The sequence below is a fragment of the Pelodiscus sinensis genome, chromosome 15, assembly GCF_052426305.1.
Source record: "Pelodiscus sinensis isolate ZL-2025 chromosome 15, ASM5242630v1, whole genome shotgun sequence".
Classification (NCBI taxonomy): domain Eukaryota; kingdom Metazoa; phylum Chordata; order Testudines; family Trionychidae; genus Pelodiscus; species Pelodiscus sinensis.
In genome coordinates this window covers 17,201,455-17,224,036 of record NC_143066.1, presented here as the reverse complement: position 1 = coordinate 17,224,036, position 22,582 = coordinate 17,201,455, and the positions used below count along the sequence as shown (strand labels likewise).

Sequence of the window (22,582 nt, the reverse complement as noted above, 5' to 3'; positions counted from 1 at the left end):
ACTGGGGTAATGTGCTGAATTGGATCTCCCTACATGGGGGAACCACCCTCTCATAACCAGGGAGAAGCTGCCAATGCCTGGGCCTGTCTACTGGTGAATGCTGACTAGACATGACTGATTGGCAGACAACAGGGAGAACAGTGGCAGTACTGCAGAGGAGAAGAGGGGAATTGGCATGGGGGCAATCCCTAAAGCAAAAATCGCCAATGCTGCGCATGTGGGTATATACACACCTAAAATGGAACAGACATGAGCAAGCTCTTGAAGAAAGCACTGTTATCTTTTAAAAGGCAGTCACACGGTAGCAGTTCAAAGCACCAATCAAAATGCCAATGTGCATACAGTGAGTTTCTGCCCCAAAATGCTAAACAAACGAGACAAAATGTGATAGTTGAAGATATGGTAGTAAAATAGTTTTCAGCATTAAAGCTAGCTTCCACCAGAAAAGCCAGCCGAATTTCTAGAAGAACAATTACTATTTTACAGATTGAAAAAAAATCTCATAGCACATGCATTGATATATCTGGCCCAGTCTGAAGAAATGTAATGTACCATATTCAGACAGTTGCTATGATTTAAAAAGTTATGAAACTACTGTGTTATTTTTGAATATATGCACTACTTGTAAGCTCCTTCTCAAACGATGTTATCTTTAATCCATTCACATATTTTAGGACTCTGCCTTCTTGAAAAAAATCACATTTTTAGAGAATATAGATATGAAATCAGATATTGTGACTGCATCTTAATTTGTACCTCTCAACATCTGAAACTCTTTCCACATACGTTCTTATTGTGTTACTCAATTATTATACTAACTTTGAGGAGGGATTTGAAGTCTCATTGTGGTTTGAGGCCACCGAAGGCACACAGAACTTGGTGATCCATACTAAGTCTTACTGAAGACCCTGGGGAGCTCCAAAAGCTCATATACAGGCAGTCCCCGGGTTACATGGATCCGACTTACATCGGATCCCTACTTACAAACAGGGTGAGGCAACCCCGCACTAGCTGCTTCCCCCCAGCAGACCAGGGAGACGCGAAGCTAGCGCCCCCCCCAGCAGACCAGGGAGACGTGGAGCGGCTTCTCTCAGCAGACACCTCAGCTTGAGAATAAAGGACTGAGGGAAGTGAGGTGTGGGAGAATAAAACTGAGCTCTGGAGAAATGTTTGGCTAGAGTTTCCCCTACAATATGTACCAGTTCAGACTTACATACAAATTCAACTTAAGAACAAACCTACAGTCCCTATCTTGTACGTAACCCGGGGACTGCCTGTACTCTTCCTCACTGGACAAAGCAGTGGAGCATTAATGCTAAATTGAAACTAGTTTCCCCCATAAAAGCCAGTCCAATCCTGTATTGTCAGATGAATACGCTGCCTTCAACATGTCAAGATTTAATATTTTAAAAGCAAAGGCAAGCAGGAAAAATTTAAAATTACACTTAAGAATTTGAGGCAGCTGCTATAGATCATCAAGTTTTTTTTTCTTCACCCAATACCTCCAAGGGTATCGTGTTTAAATGGGAAAGGTGTTGTATTGCATTTCTGTATTGTGTTTAAATGAGAAGGATTCAGGCTCCACTATAAATATAGATATCTGATAGTTACTCCATTCGTTAGAATGATATGCTGGAAACAGATTTATAAAGCCACCATATGTGAATGGCAAAATAAGAGAAGTCAAATACATGACATGAAAAATAAAGACACAATGCGTCCTAAGAAAATGTTTAATTTTAATTTTATGGAAATACATTTTTTGTCTTTATTTCCATGATACAAAAATGTTAAATATCAAAGTTTCTGAAATCTACCAAAGCAGATCTTTATAATGAATAAAGGGCTGGTGCAGTTTGCAGGTTTGTCACAGGTTCCAAAAACATTTTTACAAATACACAAACCATGGAAAACCAGATCAAGACTTAAGAGTGGAAACAGCAAAGAAAACCCATTTCCCCCCAACATTAATTTTTTTTCGTAATTTTTTCCCAAGAGGACACAAGGATAGTATAGGTGTAGGACTAGTTTCCAGACAGATACTGGCTGAAGTCTTCCTCCTAGGCAGAAAGGGCAACACTGTAAGGTTTCCAGGGTAACTGGTAGGAAGCAGTAACCAATAGTGAGGTTTATCTGTTCAGGACTGCTGATAGCATACTGATATTCCCCGAACATATGATGAGAAGACTTGTGTGATAACTCCCCTCAAATACAGGACACAACCTAACAAAATTCATAATAGTGCTGATTCTTTATGTACATTTCACAGCGAACATGCCATAATAGTAACCAAAAGACATTTAGTCTTGTTTCTTAATCTAACATTATTTACGACAACAAAGATTTCACATGATCAGACAGAATTGTAATCTGGTTAATACATGAATAAAACTGACAGTGATTGTTCAGTCAACAGTTTAAAAAATTAAATTCATTTCCAGGAGACATACTTCTTTTTTCACACCACTTTTTATTTAAATAAAGTATGGCTTCCAAGTGGTATACTCTTGCAAATGCTTTGAATCAGATTCAAATTTTTATTAATACAGATGCTGGCTACCATGTGTCGGGAACTTCAAAGAGTTCTGTAGACCCACTTGTGATGCTTCCTAAGAGAAGAAAGAGATATTTACGACATTAAAAAGTATCATCTCAAAATATTTAAGTGGACTAAGCCACCTACAAATACAACAAGTTGTAGCTTTATACTTGCAATTCAGGGTAAATCCTCAAAGCAAAAATCTATATTCATACCATTATATTTCCACAGTCAATCCTAAATCAATCAAGGCTGACGCCTCCCACTGCCTTGTGGGTTAGCCCAGGAGGGTGGAAGGCTAAAGGAAGAAACCCGTGAAAGAAAATCCCTCACTGCTTTACAAGTAGTTTCAGGAGAATCAAAGGCTATGGGAGTAAACCCAAACAGAAAATCAGGAGCGGAGGCCCTAAGGTGGTTAGCAGGAAGGATGTGTCTAATCTGTTTTCCCGCATCTTCTACAATCAGTCCAGTTCCAAGCATATAGACTTTTGCCTTTCCTTTGGGCTTAACTGGAAGGATCGAGAGGGAGATAGTGTCCTTGGGCAATGCATGATCTCCATATTATCTGCCCAGGCAATGCAGCAGAAGACAAGATGGAGAGGACATCCATCCTTGCTATCAAGCATGGTCATAACAGAGAAAGCGGCAGATACCGGTTATAAGCCTTCCTAAATTAGGGATGAGGGTCACTTTCGATGGTGGGAGGAGTCATCGCACTCCACTAGTGCAGGCAGTCCCCGGACAGTTAGGTGCTGACCCACCTGAGACACGCTGGTCATTGGGAGCATGGGACTAGACCAAAATTCAAAAAGCAGATGAAATCACGTGCCTAGGAGTAACAGAAAAACTTCAAATTTCAGACTGAGAACGTGGAACTTAAGAACCATGTGTCCTGGACTTAGTAATAATTCCGACAATAAGACCATAATCATCAGAAAATCTGCGCTAATAGATCAACAACTCGTCAGGTTGAGCATCGATGTTGCTGCCCTTCAAGAGACTAGACTTGCCGATTACGGATCCATTAGAGAGCCCCACTACATTTTTTTTGGCAAGGAAAAAAATGATGAGAAACGCCTGCATGGAGTTGGTTTTGCCATTCGCAACTCGCTGCTCAAGTCTACAGACATGCCTAGTGCTGAATCTGAGTGCATTATGACTCTTCGACTGTTCACTGAATCAGTCAACATCATCAGTGCTTACGCACCAAATCTGACAACAAATAGCACAAATAAAGATCACTTTTATGACAGCTTGCAGAAAGTCTTTGATACTATCGCATCAGGTGAACAACTTTTCATCCTGGGAGACTTCAGAGTGGGCACTGATACTTCATCATGGCCTATTTGCCTGGGACATCATGGCATTGGAAAAATGAATGAGAATGGCCAAAGGCTACTTGAATTTTGTTCTATTAATGAACTCTGCATTACACACACCTTCTTTCCTGGAAAAGGCGGCCAGAAAGTTTCTTGGTGCCACTCATGGTTAGGCTACTGGCATCAACTAGATTTTGTCTTAGTGCGAAGAAAGGACCTAAACTGCGTAAAGTCCACATGTACCTATCATAGTGCTGACTGTGACACAGACCATTCCCCTCATTGTTAGTAAAACAAAACTGAAAGCAAAAAAAATCAATTGAAATACACTGAACAAAAAGCCAAAAATTAACTGCGTGAACACAAGGAATAGTGCTAAATGTAAAGCCTTTGCGAAAGCCTTTGCAAAAAAGTGGGAAGAGAATGCACATGCAGAATCAGTTGAAGAAACATGGCAAACTCTTTGCAGCGCTATTTATGAAGCAGCCCGTGAAGCTTTTGGCAAAAAAGTCATCCAATAAGGACTGGCTTGAGGAAAATGCTGACAGATTGAAGCCCCTCATAAAGCAGAAGAACGAAGCATATCTTGAATACATCAAGAATCCACCTGACAGCACGAAGGCCAAACTACAGCATGCAAAAGGCCTACTCCAGAGAGAGATCAGGTGCTGCATAAATCAGTACTGGATAGATATTTGCAACAACATCCAGGTTGCCTCCGATACAGAAAATGCAAGAATCATGTATGAAGGCCTTAGGAGAGATTTAGGTCCCAACATTACTAAGATTGCTCCCCTAAAAACTAAGGAGGGTATCTCAATTACAAACAAGAGCAATCAAATGGCCAAGACTGACTGAGCACTATTCAGAGCCGTATTCAGAGGAACGAAACATGTCAGAAACTGGAGACTTGATTCCCACTATGGAACAAATGCAAGAACTTGATGCCATGCCAAGCAAGCAGGAACTGATAGATGCTACAGACGCACTGTCAAGAGGAAAAGCACCAGGCATAGATTGCATTCCTAATGAAGTACTCAAGCACAACAAAGACTGTCTCATTCCCCCTCTTTATGACCTCCTTCTGAATTGCTGGATAAAGGGGGAAATACCACAAGATATGAAAGATGCAAATATTGTTCCCTCATACAAGAACAAAGCAGACAAGGGAGATTGTAACAACTATCGTGGCATCTCTCTCCTTAGCATCACAGGTAAAGCTTTTGTAAGAGTCATCTTAAGACACCTCCAACTGTTGGCTAATCACATACATCTAGAGTCATAGTGTGGTTTTTGTACAGGAAGATCGACCATCAATATTATCTTCTCCCTTTGCCAACTACAGGAGAAGTGCTGTGAGCAAAATATGCCACTTTATATCTCTTTAGTGGACCTCACAAAGGCATTCGACACTGTTAATCGACAAGGACTTTACCTTCTAGTTGAGAGAATAGGCTGCCCACCAAAACTATTGCAGCTGATTATAGCTTTTCATGAGGATATGAGAGCTACTATCCAGTTTGATGGATATACATCAGATAGCTTTCAGGTGAACACAGGAGTAAAGCAGAGCTGTGTTCTTGCTCCAATTCTATTTGGAATATTCTTCTCAGTCCTCCTAAGTTGTGCATTCAAGAACTCACATGGCAGCATCTACCTCCATACAAGATCTGATGGATCACTTTTCAATCTAGCTAGACTGCAGGCGAAAAGCAAGATAAAGAAAATGCTTATCAGAGAACTGCTCTTTGCTGCTGCTGCTGCTATTATAGCTCATAATGAAACAAAACTCCAGGATCTTATGGCCCAATTGTCAAGAACCTGTCAACAATTTGCTCTTACCATTAGTGTTAAGAAAACTGGTCCTTGCACAAGGTAACATGTATTATGCTAAATAACCATTTGGAAGTAGTTTTGAAGTTTTCCTACTTAGGTTCAACCATAACTTGTAACTTGTCATTAGATGCAGAAATTAACATTTGTATTGGAAAGGTGGCTACTACTTTCAGAAGACTAACAAAATGTGCATGGGCAAACTCAAAGCTCACAATTAGAACAAAGATACTTATCTACCAAGAATGTGTGCTGAGTGTTCTTCTCTATGGATCAGAAACATGGACAACCTATGCAAGCCAAGAAAAACAACTTAGCTCTTTCCATCTTTGTTGCTTACACAAAATTTTGAACATCAAATGTCAAGATAAAGTCCTGAATGAGAAAGTATTAGAAAGAACTGGAATATCAAGCATGGGAGCCATTCTGCATAATAGAAGGCTACGGTGACTGGGTCACGGGAAGAGAATGGACGATAACTGCATCCCAAAGAACATTTTGTACAGAGAACTAGCAGAGGGAACTAGACCAAAAGGATGCCCTAAACTCCATTTCAAGGACGGCTGCAAAGCTGCTTTGGTAAAGTTTTGGATAGACACAGATAGCTGGGAAAACCTGGCAATGGACAGAAATACTTGGCATCAACAACTCTGCGAAAGACAAAGCACTACGACAAGATTTTGACAGAAAACCAGAACAAGAAAAGAATGAAGAGGAAAGCACAGATGACAACAACTAACACTACTACAGCATGGAGCTGTACCTACTGCAGCCGAACATGCCTTTCTCGCATTGGTATATTGAGCCATACAAAACATTGCAAAAAGCGACCAGTTTAATGCTGCATCCCCACCATCTTTCGAGACATATGGAGGCCATACATACACAATCCTAAGTATGCAGGAACTATGAAAAGTACAATTTACAAACAAATGAGGCTTTGATGATGGAAAAATTATTAAATTACAGTCTTAACTTTTTTTGGGGGGGAGGGACATTTATGGGTTTTACAACTGCAGCACACACAACATGCATCACCAATCAAAAAATTCTGATTGTTTACGTGGCAATCAGACAAAACGTTCTCAAGAACAGTTTCTTAACATGTGATGGTTTTTGGTTAAAGTTTACTACATTTTTTAAATTGGGATTTTAAAAGACTCTGTAAGGTACCAGTTTAGACCAACAGTCAGAGACCCTGAGTCATACTATTTCACATTATGCAAAGGTATTTTACTTCAGAATGAGTTTACACAGCTGGATTTAGCAAGTCAGAAAATAATTTTAAACAGGAATCTTAACAGACCCTGCCTTGATTGCCTGGGTGCTCACAAGTACTAAAATAAGACAAGATGGAAGACAAGTGGAAACCCTTCTCACTAGATGCATTAAGCTAAAGCGATGATCCTGGCAAACATCAAGTGACATTTAAGTAGTAAAAGGAATTCATATTTTTATACATTTTGCAAATCAGTTCTAATTTTATTAGAACAGATGTAGCAGCATATTCAACAACAGCATTTAAATTATAATGAATAAAAATGTCAGTAGTGCTATTCTACCTCTTAGGAGCTGTACTACAACATGTGCTGTTCAATATTTGCATAAATGATCTGGAAACAAGGATCAAGAACGAGGTGGCAAAGTTTGCAAATGGTATTAAATTACCCAAAATAGTTAGGTACAGGGCTGACTTTGAAGAGTTTCAAAGGACTCTAACAAATCAGGATGATGGGCAACACAAGGGCAAGTGAAATTCAATGTTGATGAGTGCCAAATAGTGCACATTGGAAATTATTACTCCAACTATACGCAGAAAATAAGTTCTAAATTATCTGTTATCACTCAAGAAATATCTTTGAATCATTGTGTATAGTTCTCTGAAAACATATGCTAAGTGTGTAGTAGCAGTCAGTAAAACTAACAATGCTAGGAACCATTAGGAGAAGGACAAACACACAGCAGAAAATAACAGAATGCTACTTTTATAAATCCATGGTACTCCTATATCTTCAATAGTGTGAAGTTCTAGTAATTAACAACATAAAAATGAATGAATGAATGAATGAATGAATGAATGAATGAATGAATGAATGAATGAATGAATGAGAACTGGAAAAAAGCATAGAAGAGGGCAACACAAATTATTAGGGATATGCAACAACATTAAAAAGAATATTCTTAGAAAAGAAATTACTACCGCAGGGTAGCGGGTAATTATGAATGATTTGCAGAAAGTGAAGAGAGAAACATTATTTATTCCTTCTCATAATACAAGAACTGGGTGTCACCCAATTAAATTAATAGACAGCAGGTTTAAAAAAATCCACAAGAAAATACTTCTTCATACAAGACAGTGTCAATCTGTGGAACTTAACAGACGTTGTGAGAGCCAAAAGTATAACCGACTTAAAAAATTAGATAAACTAATGGAGAATAGGGTCCAGACATGGCAAAGGGGATTTCTACACTACAAGATAATGTTGAATTTATTAAAGCAGATTTTTAACACCCCACTTTGTAAAGCTGAATCTGCATGCTCTCATTGGACACGAGGTCAATTGAATGCATCTCCATTAGCAGGGTTCAACAAATCACTGAATCTACTCGCCCCATGGTGAGCAGATTTCAGCTGGTCGCCCCGTTTACCGACAGTGCGCACATGTGCAATGCGGGTCTTGCACATGCGCAGTGCAGGGCTGGCAAGAAGATTTCACCACCGTTTGTCAAGCTCTGTCCATTAGCATAGCTACCTTCGACTGACAACAATACAGTGTCGGTAGCCATCCCACATTTCCTGTGGCCCCTTTGCATTCTTGCTTAGGGGCCTAGTGCCTGATGGGACAAAAACATTGCAGTAGATGGTTCTGGGCTTTTTTCCCCATCAGCGTCCCATAATGCACTTATCTTGTTCTTTCTTCCTGCTTGAAAGTAATTGCAAACAATTTTTTTGCACCCTTTTCCCCTTGGTTATCTGTGCAGCTGCCATAGCAGGGCAAGCATGGATCCTGCTCAGGTTCAAACTGCCTTGGCAAGCATTGCAAACAACTCACACATTATGCTGTGGTAAATCCAGAGCCTAGCCAGGAGCTGCCAGAATGAGGAAGAATGTGAGGAAACTATGAACACAGACATGCATGAAGCTGCCGAGTGGAGCAATTGGCATATTCTGGCAGCAGTTGATCCTGTTGACAGTAGAACGCTGATCTGATCCTGCAAGACAAGCACAGTCTAGTGGGACCATATAGTTATGCAGCTATGGGACAATCATTGTTGGCTGCAAAACTTCACATGTGTAAGGCCCCTTTCACTGAACTTTGTGAATTGCTTTCCCCCATGTTGAAGCACAGCAATACTAGAATGTGACCTGCTCTGACAGCTGAGAAGTGCATAGCTCTGTAGAAACTTGCAATACCAGACTGCTACCAGTCAGCTGGGAATTAATTTAGAATGGGGAAATCTACAGTGGGGGCTGCTGTGATCCAAGCAGCCAGGGCAATTGATACCTTCTGCTAGGTAGAATAGTGACTCTGGGAAACCTGCAGGACATAACGGATGACTTTGCTGTGATAGGGTGATAGACAGAATGCACATCCCTATCTTGGCACCTGACCACCGTGCCAAAAAGTACATAAACAGCAATGGATACCTGTCAATTGTATTGCATGTGCTGGTGCATCACAAGGGCCATTTCATTGACATCAACGTGGGATGGCTGGGGAAAGTGCATGAAGTGCACATCTTCAGGAATTCCTTCAAAAAGTTGCAAGCTGGAATTTCCTTCTCAGGCCAGAAAATTAACATCAGAGGTGTTGAAATGTGAATAGGGATCCTCGGAGACCCAGTCTACCCTTTGCTCCTGTGGCTCATGAAACCTTACACTGGCAGCCTGAACCACAGTAAGGAGCAGTTCAACTCCAGGCTGAGCAGAGCATTGCAGAATGTACAAAATGTGCTTCTGTATATTTAAAAGCAAGGTTTCACAGTTTATTGAGTAGGTTAGATCTCAGCAAAAGCAACATTGCTATTATTGTAACAGCCATAATATCAGTGAAATAACAGGAAAAGTTTATTCCAGGGTGGCAGGGCTGAAACAGTGCCTAGCCACTAATTATGATCAGCCAGACACCAGGGCTACGTCTACACTACAAGGTTTTTTTGGCAGAAAATATGCTAATGAGGGACTTGTGAACAGGAGCTGTTAACAGGGAGTTTGGAGAGGAAGTTCTCAAGATAAAGGAGGAAGCTAATATAGGACCCTTAAGGGAGGCACTGAATAACAACTGAGGAATCTCTCAAAAGGAAGGCAGGTATGGATGGTGATAGCTCTGTTGTTACCTGCAAACATGTGCCATGTTTGTCTTCCCTCCCAGAAGAAAGAAGGTATTTCATCTGCACTAAGTGCAACCTGCTCACCATTTTGGAAGAAAAAATTAGAGGACTGGACGCCCAAGTATCGACCCTATGTTCTATCAGAGAGAATGAAGAATACCTCGATAGAATAGTAATAGAAAAGTAGCCGTGTTAGTTTTTCCTTTTGTTTTTGCAAGATCCGACTATTTAGCACTTTAAAGACTAACAAGATGGTTTATACGGTGATGAGCTTTCGTGGGCCAGACCCACTTCCTCAGATCACATTCTGGAAGAGAACTGCCATGACCATATATACCAAAGGAATACAATGAAAAAAGTAAACACATTATTCAACTGACAAATCAGATTTGTACTAAATTTGTACTGTACTAAATCTGATTTGTCAGTTTAAATGTTCACTTTTTTCATTGTATTCCTTTGGAATATATGGTCATGGCAATTCTCTTCCAGAATGTGATCTGAGGAAGTGGGTCTGGCCCACGAAAGCTCATCACCGTATAAACCATCTTGTTAGTATTTAAAGTGCTACATGGTTTCTCCTTTTGTTTTTCCTCGATAGAAGGCAGCATTTAATCCTGCAGCCACAGCAGGCTAAAGAGCCAGTCAGGGCAGTACAGGACAAGGAAGAAAATTGGCAGCATGTAACATCTAGAAGGAGAAGGCGGCCAACTCATGTATCCCCCATTCCTGCTTTCAGGCTCTCTCCACAGGCACTGCAGTGGAGAACGCTTTGGCAGGGACCTCTCAGGGAATAAACCAGGAGGGAACACCATCTACCAGAAGGCATGGGATGCACAGTCCTAGTAATGGGGGTTCCACAACCACCACCCCCAAAAAGAAGACGGATGGTGGTGGTCGGGGACTCCCTCTTAAGAGGTGTACTGTCTCCGTGGTATCAGTTCCATAGCTTCCCCTGCTTCATCCAGGTTGCCATGCACAATATCATTTTTTTCCGAATCATAGAGCATGACAGGGAGCAGGTGCTGACTGAATGTGCCCAGAAACTGGGACCTTATGCTACAATGATGCAAGATCACTTGGCTGCTGGCTTGGCATAGAAAGGTGTCTTCCTATAGAGGACAGAATAAGGCAGCCCTCCCCAAAAACCTTGTGCAAAGGATGAAAGAGTTCCTCTATGAGAGACCTGTAGAGATGTGCAGGGAGGATTCCTGCTCTATCTCCAGACACATTAAACTGTTCTGGGGAGCCCCATCTGTGTAAACAGAGTGATTGCTACAGATCAAATCTAGTTATCTTAACCCACTTGTGGCAGGATTAAAAATGTGAACTCACCAGAATTGCCCTCCCTGTCATCAGGGTACAACAGCAGTATGTCCTGGGAGGAGGAGGAGTGGCTCCCAATGCTGAAAAATGGTCTTGTCGGTGAGATTGGATGCTTCGCTTGCCTGCTGAGCATTTTTTCCCCTTCTCATCTACCATGTCCTCCTCATTGCTGTCTAAGGCTGCCTGAAGAGTCACATGGGTGGTATTCATAGACAGCTTTGGGACACTGGGAGGGTGCTCAGAGAAACAGCATGTTTGCAGCTTTGACCTAGACTGTCTGGCTGTCTTTTGTTTTCTGGTAGGCCTGCCTGAGCTCCTTTAATTTCATGTGACACTGCTGTATTCTTTTTCCACCACGATTTTGGAACAGATATCAGCATTTCTTTTGCTGCTTTGTAGTTCTGCCTCCACAGATTCCTCTCCCCACACAGCGATCTCATCCAGTATCTCCTACATGCTCCCTGCTGGAGCTTGTCTTCAACCATGGGCATTCGTAGTCAGGTGTGCTCGCCGTGCTGGCCAAAAAGGAAACAAGTTTCAGATTTTCCTGTGTACCTGGGAAAGCAGCAGAGTTGAAAGCTGGGGGCACTGTGGGTCACTTCCTAGAATCCAAGAACATTGACTTTCACAGTGCTGCTTCTGAACTACCCCAAAGTCAACAACACAAGGTCGAATTTAATGTTACTCATCTCAAGGAGTACCACCAGAAATTGACTTTAACCACTCAAAGTCAGTAAAACAGGTTCGGTGATGTATACTTGTTTAGAAAATTGAACTAACATGGCTAAGTTTGACAAACTCCCAGAGTACACGAGGCCTAAGATGATCAGGGACAACTCCATAATCTAGATGTCTCTAAATTTGCCATCCAGAAGCTGCACTGGATGACTGAGAATGGGGATCACTTGAAATTGCCTTATTCTGTTCATTCCCTCTGAAAAATCATGTGCTGGTCACTGTCAAAAGATGAGATACTGCACTACATGGTTCACTGGTCTTATCTTCTGGTACTAAGTTCTTACCTACCAACTGTGACTGTCCAATTCTGGTTCAAGGCAGTTGACAAGAGTTAAATGCTGAAAACTATAAAGCATTTCAGTTTCAAATTAATTTTGGAAAGAGAAATTATTGTTTTTACTGGTGGTCTTCATTTCCAAATAACTATTAGTGCCAAATGTAGCAGAGGGATTTTTTACACAATGGAGGGAATTCTTTTAACACGTTTCTGTGGGCAGAATGATCTAACATTATTCCATGTTTGCACAATATTGTTTTTTTGTGTCATGTCTGGAAGGAAGGGTGGCACTAAGAAAAATCTTAAAAGCTTGAGAGTTAGAGTAAATAATTTTATAAACTGATCAACTATTTGTCACTATCTCAGAATTTGAGGAGCACCATTGTAGGATGTGTCACCTACTCTAACATGTAAATTAACTTGATTCTGTTTAAGGACTGTCATTCACAATTTAAGAAACAGGAAAGTCCTTTTAGAAAAAACGTAAATGATTTATTAAAGAACAAAAACTGTCAAAAATGTACATGTTATTACTTTTTCCACTGGTATCCATATCATTAATGGTACAGCCAATATTTTTTAACAAAAGATAGGTTACAGCACTCCAAGTTAACAGCATTTACATCTATTTAGAATAGTAAGAAATGTTACGAATAAGAATTAGACATATGTATGATTTAGCACATTTTGGTAGCTTCCATTAATCTTTTCAGCTATAAAGTGCTGTGTTAAAGCCACTACAACAGTACTTATTTGGAAGTAACTTAGAGTGGACTTTTTTGACCTTGCTTTACACATTGACAGTAACTTCAGAACTTATTTCATACTTTAATGAAACCCTGAAACTATTTTGACGTGATCGCTGCTTTAAGTTAATTCTAAACTTTTATATTTTAACCCTAAACACTTAAGATTTAATAATTCAGTAGCTTTTGTAAGGCTAATAAAATTCAATTTTTGCCAAACATTAAGGTCTTGTTAATATTGCTTTGATGGAAAACAAGCCCAGAAAACTTTGGAACTTTTTTCTGTGTTTACATTTTTTTTTAAAGAGAGTAATACATACAATATTTTAATTCATTTTAAAGACTTTGAAACTGTAATGGGGAAAGTCTCCAAACTACATTCAGGAGATACTAAGTGACCATTGCTGTGACCTTGTAACAGCAAGTCCTGTCAGGCCCAACAGTCTCACTACACCTAACATATTGCTGTCACAGTATACGTATAAAGAACGTTGTGTAAGGTATCAAATGAAAGCTTATATCATACTGGTCATCAGGAATACTGTACAATGTGTATATGGGTGTTATTCAAGAAATTGTGTACACATTAAATTATGTAACCCTATGCAGGGTTCAGAAACCATTTTTCTCCAGATACAGCCTAGATTTCTTCTGTAAATTAAGCAGGATAAGCCTGATACAATGCAAGTTCATTTGCATCTGATGTAAACAGGAAGACTCAGGAGGATGAGAAAGCTACATAGAGTCAGCACACTGGAGCACAAGTAGTAAGTGACACTTCCAAAGGTTACATTTCATTAGTTTGCTGGACTATAAGAAGGGAGAATAAACCCTTTATTTAGCCATCACTGCGGAAGAGAAAAAAAAAAGCACAGTACTTTCTGCATGAAAACAGTCGGATTATGGCTCCAGGGGCTAGTGACACTGGGAGGTTTCTTCATGTCAAAAACTTTAGTCTAGACACACCCTCACAGTAGTTCTCAGGGCTAGGAAACTATTGTACTTCTAATAAGTAAGTGGCTTTTATATAAAATCTCAAAGGATAACCTGGAGTATCAATGGAACCTCAATGTTGAGTTTCTCATATGAATTAGAATGCAAATGAGATTTTACGTAGAAATTCTGGAGCTTAGTGCTCTTGAGATACAGTATTACCCTCTGGATAAGAATAATTAAAGTAAGAATTAAAGTGACATTTAATTAATACATTCTGTTGACTTTCAGAACACGAACAGGAAATTTAGCTTCTGATTTATAATTTATTATTTACTACAGGAATTAGATATAAAATAGAGCAGCTCTCTCAGAACCTCTTAGGAAACTGTAGATAACGTTAAGGTATCCCACTCTTAAATACAAATATAAAATTCATAGATTCTTAAATTGCAAGTCCAGAAGGGACCACTGTGAACATCTAATCTGATCTACAACATAACAGTTTATAAAACTCCCCCCACCACCAAAAAACAAATATTTCCAAGAACACATCCAATCTTGATTTAAAAATCTTCAGTGATGGAGGATCCACGACTACCCATGGTAAACTGGTCTGATGTTAAATTATCCACATTTTAAAATGTATGGTTAATGTCCAGTCTGAATCTGGCTTTCTTAGACTTTCAACCATTGGATTATGTTACATGGATCTTTGCTGCACTGAAAAGTCCTTTATTAAATATTTGTGGCCCATGTGGGTAATTATAGATTAATCAATTTTCTCTTTAACCACCTCTTCATTAAGCAACCAGACTTAGCTACTTGATTCTATTATTATATGGCAGGTTTGCTTTTCTAATCCTTTAATTGCTCTTGTGGCTTTTCTCTGAACCCTCTCCAGTTTATCCACATTGGATATAGTATTCCAGGAATGGTCACACCAGTGTTGAATACAGAGGTAAAATAATCACTCTTCTGCTACATCAAATTTTGTTTTAAGCACCCAAAAATCATGTTCATTCTTTTGAGCTCCCTGACACTATGGCCATGTTTAGCAGATTATACCCCATGACTCCCAAATCATTTTCAGAATCACTGTGTCCTAAGCAAAATGCAGGACAATGTAGCACTTTAAAGACTAACAAGATGGTTTATAAGATAATGAGCTTTCGTGGGCCAGACCCACTTCCTCAGATCAAATAGTGGAAGAAAATAGTCACAACCATATATACCAAAGGATACAATTTAAAAAAATGAACACATGAAAAGGACAAATCACATTTCAGAGCAGGAGGGGGATGCGGGGGGGGGGGGGAGGAAGGAAGGAAGGTAAGTGTCTGTGAATTGATATTAGAGGTGGGGAGAGTGGGATGTCTGTGAGCTAATGGTATTAGAGATGATAATTGGGGAAGCTATCTTGGTAATGGGTAAGATAGTTTGAGTATTTCTTCATTCCTTCCCGGAGAGTGTCAAATTTTAACATGAATGTGTCCTAAGAATGTGTCCTAAGAAAGCCCCCACAGCCTTTATACTTTATTCCTTGTCCTATACATGTACATTTAACTGTAACAGAGTGCATAATGGTTTTTTGGGTCCAGCTTGCCAAGTGATGTGCCTTCTTCATTAATGTACCACTTTTCCATTTTTTGTGTTCGCTGCAAACTATGTTTTCTTCCAGATTACTGATTAAGTTGTTAAAATACAGTGGGGCCAACAAAGGATGCCTATGGAGCCCCACTAAAAACTCTTTGATTATTCCCTGTTTACAAACTACATTTTGAGACCTGTTAGACAGCTTTTAATTCATTTAAAGTGTGCCATGTTAATTTTATATTATTCTAGTTTTTTTGAATCACAATAGCATGCAGTACCAAGTGACAGAAGTTTTAAGTATATTACATGAACACTTTTGCCTTATCACCTAAGCTTACAGTCTCATTAAAGATATCAAGTTATTTGACAGGATATTTCTTCCATAAACCCCTGTTGATTGACATTATATTACTCTCCTTCATTTATTAATTACATCCCAGAACAGCTACTCTATTACCAGGCATGGGGTCAATGTCAGACTGAGACCTATAATTACTTGGGTCCTCCTATTTACCTTTTAAAAATATTATTCCAACATTAACTTCTTTACAGTCTTCTGGAATGTCCCAGCATTCCAAAACGTATGAAAAATGAACATTAACAATCCAGTGAGCTCTTAGCTAGCTCTTAAAATCTTGCATGTAATCTAGACATATTACAATCAGCAGATTTGACTCACTTTAGTTTAACACTTTAGTTTTTCTGGAGTATTGTGTCCAGTTCTGGGCCCCCCAACTACAGAAAGGATATGGACGCATTGGAGAGGGTCCAGAGGGGGGCAACCAAAATAATTAGGGGGCTGGAGCACATGACCTATGAGGTGAGGGATTTGGGCATATGTAGTCTGCAAAAGAGAAGAGAGTGGGGGGGGGGGGGATTTGATAGCAGCCTTCAACTTCCTGAAGGGAGGTTCCAAGGTCTGATCTCTGACCTAGCCAGTCTGATTGATCTGAGAAATCCAGATACCTGAAAGTTCTGTGAAAGAACTAGAGGATCCTATGAATAGTACAATACTTAGAGCTGATAACTGAGGTGCAATCATACTGGGTTAGAGGTTCCATTTGCAGCTTTCTAAAGGAAATCCTGAATAGCAAGAATCCTAGGATCTCTTGGGTCTGTGCTGAGCTCTTGGACCAAACTCAGTCCATGTGGAGGAATAGGCTTTTAGCATGGAAACTTCCCCAGATGAAAATAGAATCCTGATAACTTTAAAAGATAGTTGCACTCAGCCTATCACTTTCCTTTCAACAGCTATGCTGTCAGATGAAGAGTATCTGGAACTGGATAGAGAGGTCATTGGAATCTGCAATTATCAGCTGTCAGTCACCCTTTCTTCTTCTTCTTGGATCACCTTCTCTAGGAGATGACATGGCAAGAATATGTGGCAAACCAATAGGCTACCTATGTAATAAGAGCATTTGTCCCATGGACTTGGAGTCAGCTTCACAGGTGAAGAATATTGGCCATTTTTCATTCTTGGAACTGGAAAACTAGTAAAATGAGGGGAAGACTGAACATCCATGAGTTCAGAGTGAAAGCTTCCTGGGTTCAGACATCACTTCAAGTAGCTGACTAACCTAATCTCATCTGTCTTTTGGTTCAGCTCTTTTCATGCCTATCACTTTCAGTGAAGGGAAAGTCTTGTCTGACCATTCTTTTGTCTTCACTGCTTCTGCAAGTACAGTTATGTTCCTTGTTCCTGTTTGGTTTAGTATGCAACCATGGTCATGTTTTCCTGTTGGATCCAAATAGGTCTGCCTTCTAGGTAGTTCTGGAATCCCAAAGTTAATTTAACAACTTAGAGAACTAAGATTTTGATGTTGTGATTCCCTTCTCTGGCCCAAGTGTGCCGCATCCTTTCACAAGCGGTGTCTGGAAGATATATGGGAAGACCCTTGTAGATGTTCTCTGGGAAAGTCCATCATCTTAGAAGATCTAGCATCTAATTGGGAACCAGTGACTGATCTTGCATTTGGTCCAGGGAATGCTCCCATCTTACCCCTGCTATGTGACCTCACCCATGGAGAGACCCATATGCAGAAGACCAAATGACTAGAGACACTGTGCTAAAGTTGGCCTGCATGCATTGTCAAACATAGATCCTAGATAAAGAAGTTACTCATGTCAAAGAACAATCGTTACTGCGAGATGTGTGTCCTCGTGTGTGGTCTACAGTTGGTGTGGTGCCCATCCTGGCACCACAGATTGTAGACTTTGAGAGCAGTGATCAGGTGGGCTGCGCATGCGCAAGGGACACAAACACTCCTGCCTTTGAAGTAGCCCGCTTCTCCTGTTTCTTCTTTGATGCCTTCATGGGCTGCTATAATTGCCTGAAGAAGTGGGGAGGAGGTGGGTAGTGGAGCACCAACGGGGACACACATCTCGAAGAAGAATAGTTACTGAACAAAGTGAGTAACTTCTCTTTCTTCAAGTGTCCTCGGGGGTAGTCCACAGTTGGTGACTGTGTAGCAGTGCCCATTCAGATGGACAGTGGGCTTCAATCAATTGCTACAGATTGTGGCAAGAACCAAGGTGGCTACTGCGGTATTTGTTGTGGAGCATGATAGAATAACGTAATGCTTTATGAAGGTGTGATTAGATGACCATGTTGCTGGCCTGTGTATTCCCTGGAGTGAGACTCCCTTTGGGATAGCAGCTGAGGTTGCCATAGCACTGGTAGTGTGGGCCTCGGGATTTGCTGGTAATGCCCTATTCTGGAGCAAGTAGCATGTAGTAATACATGATGTTATCAGCTTAGATATGCACTGGGAAGACAGTGGTTTTCCCTTGGACCTTTCAGCCAGGGATACCAACAATCTCTGGGGTGTTCAAAAGGACTGAGTCATATCCAGATAGAAGGCAACTACCCTTCTGATGTCCAAGGTGTGTAATATGCCTTCTTCTCTGGACAATATGGGTTTGGATAGAAAGTGGAAAGGATTATCAGTTCATTGATATGGAATTCTGAGGTCACTTTGGGTAAGAAGGATGGGTGTAGCTGCAGGATGACCTTGTGCTTGTGAAAAGTCATGTATGGAGGCCAGGACATGAGAGCTGCGAGTTTGCTGACCCTCCTTGCAGAAGTGATTGCCAGAAGGAACAATGCCTTCATGGTAAGAAAGGTAAGTGGTGCAGTTGCCAGTGGTTCAAAGAGTGGTCTTGTGAGTGAGTGTAGGACCAATTCTATGTCCTACCGGGAGGGGGGGTGGGGAGAATGGGTTTTCGAATCTTTTAGAGATGAGGTATGCAAATATGGAGAACCCAGCAATGGGTGAGTGGAAGGCTGTAATGATGGCCATGTGCACCTGGAGTGAGGAAACTGACAAATTTTGTTGTTTCAGGTACATGATGTATTCCAGTATTTGGTAGAGTGGCACCCTGGATGGTTCAATTGCTCTGTGTGCTCACCACTGTGTAAACCAGTGCCACTTTTATAGGTAAGTCTTGCATGTTGTTTGTCTCCTGCTATGCAGTAGAACATTTTTCACTTGTTGGGAGCACTGTTGCTCCGCTTCTGAGAACCAGATACGTACTAAGCCGTCAGGTACAGCGTTTGTGGTTGTGGATGAAGTACTGACTTCAGGTTCTGGGAGAGCAGATCTGGGCAGTTTGGAAGTGAGTAGGGAGGTTGTAGAGACAGGTGATAAAGACATGTGAACCATGTCTGTCAAGGCCAGACTGGGGCTATCAAGATAATTTGGGCCCATCCGTCTATCTTCCTGCGGACTCAGGGAACAAGCGGAATGGGTGGAAAGGTGCATAATAGGTGGGACCCTCAAGTGACAAGTATGACATTGCCAAGGGAGCCATATGCTATACCTGCTCTTGAGAAGTACTGGGAACATTTGGAGTTCTATCTGTGGTCACCCCTATCGGTGGAATGGCCTGTGGGCGATGTGGTCGCGTAGTTCCCACTCGTGTTCTGTGAGGAAGTTGTAGCTGAGGGTATCTGCCATAATGTTCTTGTCTCCAGGCAGGTATTCTGCTGAGAGGATAATTTTGTGGCGGATGCACCAATTCCAAAGCTTGATCGCCTCTGCACATACCGACTGGGATCTTGCAGCTCCTTGGAGGTTGATGTAAAAAAATCGCCATATTGTTGGTGAGGATACGCATGGAAGAGTCTTGGATGTAAGGGAGGAAGTGCTTGCATGTGTTCAGGACTGCTCAAAGCTCAAGAAGATTTATGTGCAGTTTTGACTCATCTTTGGACCATTTCCCTTGAGCAAACTGTTGTTGGTTGCAAACAACAACCAAACTGTTGTTACCATCCCATCAGTGAGGCATCCATCATAATTTGCTTGGACGGGTGGTCCCAATGGAAAGGCACCTCATTGCAGAGGTTGTGTGCCTGTGTTCACCACTGTAGGGAGTTGAGGACTTTTGGGGGAGGCAAAACATGCCTGGGGATCTGACGGCTGGCTGATGTGTACACTGAAGAAATCCACTGTTTCCAACACTGGAAACGCAGCCTTGTATACGGGACCACATATGTGGTAGCTGCCATATGCCCCATATATTTGAAGCAAATTATGATGGTTACTGTTTGCCTGGTGGTAACGATCGTAACGAGGTTTCTTATATTGTCGAAACAGTGGTTGGAGAGATAGGCTCGAGCTCTTGTGGAGTCTATACGACCCCCTATGAATTCCAAAGATTGTATGGGGCATACTATGGATTTCTGCTCATTGATAATGAAGCCTAGCGACTGAAGTGTAGTCTTTGTGAATGTGATCATATCTCTGATGGTCCATTGTGAGGGACCTTGGCTAAGACAATCATCTAGATAAGGGAATGTTGTGATCTCATTACGCCTTAGATATGCCACAGCCATCGTAAGGGTCTTGGAAAGATTCTGGGGGCAGAGGAGAGTCTGAACGGGAAGACTCTATTGCAAGTGGTCTGAGGCTACCATGAATCGTAGGAAGCACCTCTGTGTGGACGGATTGTGATGTGAAAATAAGCATCTTGAAGGTCGAGAGCTGCAAACCAATCCCCCCCGTCCAGTGCTGGAATTATTGTGGCAAGTGTGTCCATTTTGAAGCATTGCCTGCAAAGATTTGTTTAATTGGCACAGGTCCAAGATAGGTCTCCAACCTCCTATTCTCTTTTCAGTGAGAAAGTAGTTTGAATAAAACCCTCTCCCTTTGCATTTCTCAGGGACCTATTCTACAGCTCCTACTTTGAGAAGGTGTAGAACCTCCCGGTGGAGCAGCGTCTCGTGAGAGATCCCTCAAGGGGGAGGGAGAGGATGGGTGAGGTTGGAGGAATTGCCGTGAAGAAGATAGAATAACCACAGCTAATGATTTCTAGGACCCACCGATCTGTAATGATTGCTGCTCACTAATTGTAGAAATATATTATACTTGCCTGGTACTGTAATTGGGGGTAGGTCAGGCAGACCCTCAACCAAATCTTCAAACGTGCTGCCTCAAGGCCTGAGTTGCAGAAGAGTGGTTGTTTGGGGCTCTTTCGTTGGTTTCGAGGTCTGAAGTGGTTTTGCTCAAAGAGTCGGTATTGGTGTTGTCTAGCGAAGGTTGTGTCTATGTCATTGATACAGTGTGTAACATTTTCTTTGGTAAGGGGGCATATACATCCCCAATATGCAACGGGTAGTGCATGAATCTTTGCTGGAATGCAGTGCTTATCTGTACCTACAGCAAACAATTTTGCTTTGACGAATGGCAGGTCCTCTAGTTTGGCCAGGAGATCCTTAGGGACTCCCGTTGCTTGCAGTCAAGATGAACGTCTCATCACCATGGACACTGAGGTGAACCTAGCCACAGTGTCTGTGACATCCAGGGCCATTTGCAGCGCCATACGGGATATATTGTGATCCTCTTTAATGACTGCCTTGAGGATAGGTCTTTTATTCTTTGCAATATTGTGCATGAGTTGTTAATTTCGTGTAATTGTCAAAATCTTGATTTGCAAGCAGTGCTGTATAGTTAACTATATGTAGCTGGAGGGTTGATGAAGACTACACTTTTCTCCCAAACACATCCAGGTGTTTGTGGTCCTTGTCCTGTGTATGTGTTTTGTGTTGTGGGTTCTCGGACCTTTGGTTGGCAGTGTCAACCACTAAGGAGTTTGTTTGAGGGTGCAGGTAGAGAAAGTCCATTCTTTTAGATTAAACAAAATACTTCCTATTGGCCCTTTTATTAGTTGGAGGGGCCACAGCAGGTTTTTGCCAGACTTCATCGGCTGCCTCGAGGATTGCTTCATCTAAAGGCAGTGCAATTTTGGACTTTGCAGAAGGCTGTATATTCTTTAGGGGTTTGTGTTATTTCTCCTGAACCTCTGATAAAACTACCTCCTGACTGGTAGCCACCCTTTTAAATAGTCCTGGAATTGCTTGATATCATCAGTGGGTTCTGGGTTATTTGGAATAACCACTTCATCAGGAGCGGAGCATGAATTATCATTCGGTGCTATATCAGACCAGTGCACAGTAGGGTCATCCTCTAGATCCTTCCTCTAGATCTGAGCCCTCAGATGGGGAATGTGATGCATTTGAGTGCATGGAGGGCAGTGACCTTTTTGTGGATGTAGGCAGTGCAGTGGAGATGTATTGTGGTGCCCAATAACAATGGGGGGGGGGGGAACCATCGGCTGCGATGAGTGTCATAATGCCAATCAGTGTGCCACGGAGGATATTGATAATGTGGTGGTCTGTATCGTCCATAACATGTGCATGCCCTATCTGGGGAAGAGTGCTGCAAGGAGAACATGCTCCCTGCATCCCCGTGGTAGGCACTGAATTGTGATAAGGATGCTGACCATGGTGAGCCCCTTGTTCATAGCGGGGATGGAGAACAGTGTCGTGGTGAAAGCTCAAGAGGGGGCAGGGTCCTAGTCTCCCTGTCATGTCCTGGTGGTGCTTGTGTTTTGCGACCTGAGGAATGGCGGTGGAATGCAGACTTGTGACCCATTGCCGTGGTGG

The 22,582-nt window shown here is 41.5% G+C and overlaps 1 protein-coding gene across 2 annotated transcripts in view; it reads right to left on the bottom strand.

Annotated features, from left to right (window-relative positions):
• Window positions 1–1,719: 1,719 nt before the first annotated feature.
• PARN (poly(A)-specific ribonuclease) overlaps window positions 1,720–22,582 on the bottom strand; it is a 182,568-nt gene continuing 161,705 nt past the window's right edge. The window contains exons 24-25 of one of the 2 annotated variants that reach the window (XR_012896124.2): window positions 11,359–11,864; window positions 1,720–2,609 (exon numbers count right to left, since the gene is read on the bottom strand). Coding sequence is in view for 1 of the 2 variants with exons in the window: in XM_006134132.5 (XP_006134194.2) it covers window positions 2,557–2,609 (53 nt within the window). In the remaining variant the exon portion in view is untranslated. The remainder of the gene's footprint in view (window positions 2,610–11,358; window positions 11,865–22,582) is intronic. The other variant, XM_006134132.5, reaches the window with a different exon arrangement.